At 36.5% G+C, this 6468-nt stretch overlaps 1 protein-coding gene across 1 annotated transcript; it reads left to right on the plus strand.

The window, feature by feature from the left end:
• The first annotated feature begins 932 nt into the window (after nt 1–932).
• LOC130506936 (uncharacterized) lies at nt 933–1535 on the plus strand. The gene has a single exon (XM_057001634.1). The coding sequence runs from the start codon at nt 933–935 to the stop codon at nt 1533–1535; it is 603 nt and encodes a 200-aa protein (XP_056857614.1).
• Nucleotides 1536–6468: the final 4933 nt, after the last annotated feature.

Genomic DNA, 6468 nt, shown 5'->3' on the forward strand with positions numbered 1-6468 from the left:
AAAATATGAAAAACCCTAGAACCGTGTTCATGCTTATTGCATGTAATACAATGATCCGATTTCCCCTGAAACTGTTTGATTGTTTGTGTGTTTTTCCATGATGATTGTGTGATTGAAAACATGGAAAACCTAAACTAGTTAGAAATCGGAAATCTCAGAAAATATAGAATCTGTCCAAAGTTGTTTGCTTGTTTATTTTAAACTGATCTCATGAAACTGCCTAAGTAAAAATCGAACTTGAATCATGAATTAAAGAAACTTGAGATCATTGTTTAAAATCGGAAATAATGTATTAAAACTGATCAGTCTTTTCTGATTGGTTGATAATTAAATTTCCTGCAAGAAAATAAAATTTTCGAAAAGCAAAAGAATTTTGGAAAACCTAAAATATTTTCCTAATCCAAATCAGTTTTGGAAATCGATTTTCTTAATCCAACTTTGAAAAGGAAATTTTATAATTTGAAATCAGAAACCAAAAAGGAAAATTTCTAAAGAATTATAAACCATCTTAAACCTAATGGTAAACCGGTTTAGGATTGACCCCAATCGAACCTATCCAACCCGGGTTTAACCATCGACCTATGCGACTCCTAAAACCCTAAAACCCTTAGGATATTTATTTTAGATTCCTGAGTGTTTCTTGCTCGCATCCTGGTCGATTAGTTATTGCATTGAAATGATTGTTTGTATAATTGTTATTTCATTTCTAAATATGGCCGAGTGCCTTGATCAATATATGACCGAATGGTCTTGATTTATTTGATGATGACCGAATGGTCTTAGCAGCCTAAATGGGCGCATGACATTGTTTCCTTATATAGCCAGATGGCATGAGAAACTAAATGATCATTGTTTTGTGATGAATTCAGATGCCAATAAACTCAGATTACAGTGTCCTAAATCTCTCCGGAGATAATTATATTGAGTGGACCATGAACACTTCAGGAAGATTAAAACTCAGAGGAGTTTGGAAGTGTACCAAGTGGGATAATGATACCCCTGCGTGTGAGAGGTCGTATGCCCTCAAGATCATGAAGGATAAACTCTGTGATGATCTAAAAATGATGTACAGCTACATCAATGATCCACATTATCTCTGGTATACATTGAACAATAGATACTCAGAAATGTTCTTGCATAAAGCAGAAAAAGAATGGCGAGAAATAAAGTTCCAGAATTATGAATCTGTGAACAAGTATGACTCTGACCTTATGAGAATCGCCTACACTCTCAACCTATTTGGAGAGTCGACAACCAACAGGGATAAGCTCACCAAGACTCGTGAGACTATCCATCCGAGTGATGCGATATCTTTATATCACGCCAGTAAGTGTACTACTTACTTTGATCTACTCGACAAACTGTTGGAAATTGAGAAGAAAAAGAAAACAAAGGCAGAGAACATCAAGCAATTTGATGAGATCTTAAGCATACATAAGCTGAGACAAGAGTTTGATTTGAGTATTCCTGAAGCTGGAGAAGAACAAACCGAGTGGACTCATGTAGATAATGAGCTTGATCTATTCATTGAATAAGAATCAATGTAAGCCATATCCAAAGTGTTAAAAGGAATGGCCGGTTTTGTTTTATTTTTATTTTGACATCCTGAATTTTTATTTATGATTTGGTTTTCATTTTATTTCATCTTGTCATCTCTGGAAAGCATTAATAAAAATTTTATTACAATCTTTGATTGAAAAATGACAAGAAAATTTCGAAAACCAGTATGTCTTGAAGAGACAAATCCTATGGCATTTCCCTAAGGAGGGACGATTTTATTCACTCAAAATGAAAGCCCCATTAATTTATTTTGAATGGTTTCGAATGGGCTAAGGACAGAAATGTTCTTTCTGTGTATGTAAAAGAAAATTTGCCAAAGGTATAAATGATCAAGAATAAAATTCTCCATGTTGATCTAGACTATGCAAATGATCAATATGATAAGGAACAATGGCTTTTGGTAACCAGTAAGGTTAGCCACGAAATTATACTTAATGGTATGACCGGATTAGCCATCCGAAATAAATTTTAAAATCTGATGCAAAGATTTAAAGGCACAAAAGAGTTCTCCCATAAATCTCACGTGTGTAGTATGAACACAAGGGAAACTCATGAGGCTTCATTGTCCAAAAGGTATCATGGAAATGGCACAATAATTTTGTGTTCTTACAGAAATGATTTTTATAAAATGTTCCTGATAACCTGGCATGAATAAATTTCGAATTACAACCTATACGGTTTAGACTACAAAATTTATGAAAAGTCATGAGCATCCACAGATTACAGTATGTTCATGAGGGGGAGAGAGGATAACCCTATGCCATGAACACACCATAATCTGATGGATATAAGAGCTCAGACATGTTGTCCTTTTAAACCAAAATAAAGACTCGACAACCATGGAAATGGAAACCACAATAACCGTGGTCGTGGTTCCTACATGGTCGTGGTCGAGACTGGTCGAGACTCAGTCCACAGTAGTATTTCTGGCCGGACACAACAACACTCGACCAAGTATGAACTATAAGTTCAATGACTCTCCATACAGAGGTCACAAAGATATCTGGTTAAGGACATGGATTAATTCCCAAGAATTTTAACAGATTATAGTATGTCCATGAAATGGAAGTGAGGACAAATCCACACATGTCCATACTATAGATCTACTCGGACAGAATTCTTTTATGAATCTAAATGAGCCATTGGCCACAGCCATCCGAGCATTGGGAACAGAATAGAAATTCGAAAATTATAGTCCAAGGGACAGAGTAAGAATTCGGAAATTATATGGTCCAAGATATGGGACATAAAGAAATTATTCATACAAGTTGAAGTATAAGCATCAGGCCATTAAAGTTATGCATAGATATTCCCATCTCAAAATGATTACGGGTCACAATCCAGACACCATCCTAAGAAATAATAAATAGAACACCACAAACATGTGTGCCGTCTAGGATGGAATCTCATAAGGAAATGAGATAAGATTGGGAATATATGTTGGATAAGTAAAATGTTTTCTCACACGATTTTAAGTAAACCATGAGCCAAACATGAGTGATTAGATTGAGGCCAAGGTACATTGATTTATACAAGATAAATCCGACTATCCAACATTCACTAAAATGAGAAAACAATAAGCTGGAAAGAATAAGAGAAATGAAGTGGTATGAACCACCATTGTCTTGGCAAGATCCTCGGACCAAAGATTATAATCTTGGACGTCCATACAAAGAAAGAAAGAAAGAAAAAAATCATACAAGATGATAGCCAGACAGATTAGACCCGATGACTATGTCATAACCAGCTTAGCACCACGAAATAAATATTCAAGTTGCTATAAGTAAGTCTATATAATAGACCTGTATGTTCCATATACATAAGAACCTCGGATGAGAAAGAGAATAAGGTGCTCAGAATAATATACCCGAGTTCACTAAAGAAACCATACCAGACATAGAGAAAAATGCTGGCCAGCTGAACATCTAAGGTACCAAGCCATGTAAATTGGATTAGCCGAGATACAATGGTAAAGGTCCTGGATAATATAATCTCTAATCGATTAGAACATGTCTGGAACGCGATAGAACGCGATGGAACAAGTACAAATAAGTGTCGACACATACACACCCATAAGTGATAAAAATGCATATGAGAAAGCACTTGAGAATAAGAATAAGAGAGGATCTCGAACCCACACATGAGAGTACTCGGAAAATAAATAAAGAAATGAACGTGGGGTTCTAAGTAAAGAATAAGAGATGCGGAGACCATCTAACCAAGGGAAATAAGAGTCTTGTGATGAAAGGAAATCGTGAGAAAGGACATGACCATGTCCAGGTCGTCCATATCTAAGCATAGAGCATTCTATGAATGGCTTTATTACACAAGGTTATCCACAGAGACTAAGGAACAGATTACAAGGAAATAAAATTCCTATGTGGTGATAGCTACTGCATAATATTTAATGTCTGGAAACACATAAGAAAATCGCAGTAAGTAGTATAATAAATCCCTGGATATATAAAGGTACATATGACCTGAATCTTAAGAGATCAAGAGATCTAAAAATGAGAAATGAGAATCTCATAGAACAACATCGTTCCTGCGTTGTTCATGGACTATCGTAGAAGCAGCTGCCTGCGTGTATACACACATAATAAAACTAAGAGATGCTTAGTAAGAAAGTTCTATAAGAACATTTCAGATCAGTCCATAAATTATGAAATAAATTCCTTGTGTTTATAATCTAAAGAAAGGATGATTAAAGTCCAACAGATTGATTTTGGACAGGCTGTAATAAAAAATATAATGATCTAGAATGAAGATCACAGCCATATACATGTATTGAGATCTATGATCTTATATACCAAGAACTGGATATGATATGGTCAAAGTAATAAAGGGATGAATCCATCAGATTCACGACCATAAGAATCCATATCCAAGTCTGACCTTGAACCACCTTGGTCCTAGGCAATTCCGACCCGTCCCATAGGTCATGATCCGACCATGAGACACCAAGTAAGGATGGGACGGCATGTTAACCTAAGGAAGGCTTCCAGCCGACCATGAGAGATTGATGGCATACGCCAAGCATACATATAATTTTCATAGAGAATTTTGGTTAACCTCTAAGTACGGAATGTGCAATAGTATGATCCAAATCATGGATATACAAATTCATTGTCGAATTTTATAAATGACCAAGGATGAACAGAAAATATTTAAAGTTAAGATCCATTTCAAGATGGATATATACTCCCATAGAAAGTCCATATGTTCTGGTCAAGAACCATAGAACATAACTGATTATTTTTATGATATGGACTAAGTACTAATAAGTACATATACCTCATGATCACTGAAACAAGTTCAGATGAATTATACAGCAATTGAAAGACATTGCACGGAGGTACAATTCAGGGGGAGTGGTACAGGTTGTACTCTTTTCCCTTCACCTGGTTTTTGTCCCAATTGGGTTTTACCGGTAAGGTTTTAATGAGGCAACACCAAAACTCTAAGTTTGGTAAAATGTATCCACAAGGTCCGATGTCTATGACATCTAATAATGAGTTCATGCGTTGTACTCTTTTTCCTTATCTAAGGTTTTATCCCACTGGGTTTTCCTAGAAAGGTTTTAACGAGGCAACTTAAGAGCATGTTACTGACCCTGAAACGTATGTGTCGATCAAGGGGGAGTGTTATGAATCAATTATGTGATCGACCCATTTCTGTCCAAACCGGACAGACCGGACCAAACCATTTCTGGTCGGACCAAACCGGACCGAACCGGACCGGACCAGACCAAGTCAATGTTGAACCAGACATGGCCAGGCCCGACTCAAGCCCAGCCCAAGGAGACAAGATCTGGCGGCCCAAGAGGAGTGGAAGAAAGGAAGACTTAGATTTTTCCATATTTATGTATTAGGATATTACTATTTCCATGTATTTCCTATTTCCTATTGGAAATAGGATCTTTCCATTTATCTCACTTTGTAAACTTGTATATATATGGACCTTTAGTCCATAAGATTAATAAAACGAATCACTTCCATTTACAACACGTTATCAGCACGAGCTAACCTAAAACTCGAGCTAAACCTAAAAACCCTAGAAAACCCTAATTTAGCCGCCGACTTCAAACAGCTCGAACTCCCTAACCACGAGGAACCAGAAGACGAGCTACCTACCGATTTGAAGATCTCGGAGAGAAGAATCCAACGCCGAAGACCGCGACGCAATCCGAGTTCAGACGAGTTCGCAATCGTCGTTACAAGTCAATCGGACAGGGAAACCCTAATCTGCCCGATTTCTCTCTCTAAAAGACTCAACTTCAAATCGATCGTTCTCCCAAACCATAGCGATCCAGAAGACGTGCGACATATCAATTTGAAGCTATTGAAGAGGAGAATCCAACGCCACAGACCTCATATCAATCCGTGATCAGACGCGTTCTCTACGACAGCTACAAGCCGCGCCGTCAGAACAGAAATAAACCTAAGGCTGCAAACTTTTCTCTCTAGTTTGTTTATAGCTGATTGTCTTTGATATTACTAACTTCTCTTTGATAATTTTGTTTAAGGAAAACAAAGGATCCCAGTAAGATCCATTGAGGATAAGCTATCAAAGAGAAGTCAAGGAGCAAACCAATCGAGCTTAAGGTAAATTATCAAACTCCAAACATCTTTTGATAACTTGGTTAATACTTTGAGAACTAGAAATCGATTGCTAAGCTTGATCTAGAGGTTTATAATTTGAACTTGAAACCACCATTGATATTGCTTGTTAAAATCGGATCATTAGGTTGCTAGTATTAAAATTGAATCATGAACTAAAGAACCCTAAGATCATTGTTTAAAATCGAAATCATGTATTAAAACTGATTAGTCTTCTCTGATTGTTTGAGAATTAAATCTCCTGCAAGAAAATAAAATTTTCGAAAAGCAAAAAAGAATTTTGGAAAAC

This window comes from Raphanus sativus, unplaced genomic scaffold (genome assembly GCF_000801105.2).
Source record: "Raphanus sativus cultivar WK10039 unplaced genomic scaffold, ASM80110v3 Scaffold3800, whole genome shotgun sequence".
NCBI classification, from domain to species: Eukaryota; Viridiplantae; Streptophyta; class Magnoliopsida; order Brassicales; family Brassicaceae; genus Raphanus; species Raphanus sativus.

What these genes read in the sequence shown, in the direction of transcription:
- LOC130506936 (XM_057001634.1), top strand. Translation starts at nt 933, where the DNA reads ATGAACACTTCAGGAAGATTAAAACTCAGAGGAGTTTGGAAGTGTACC.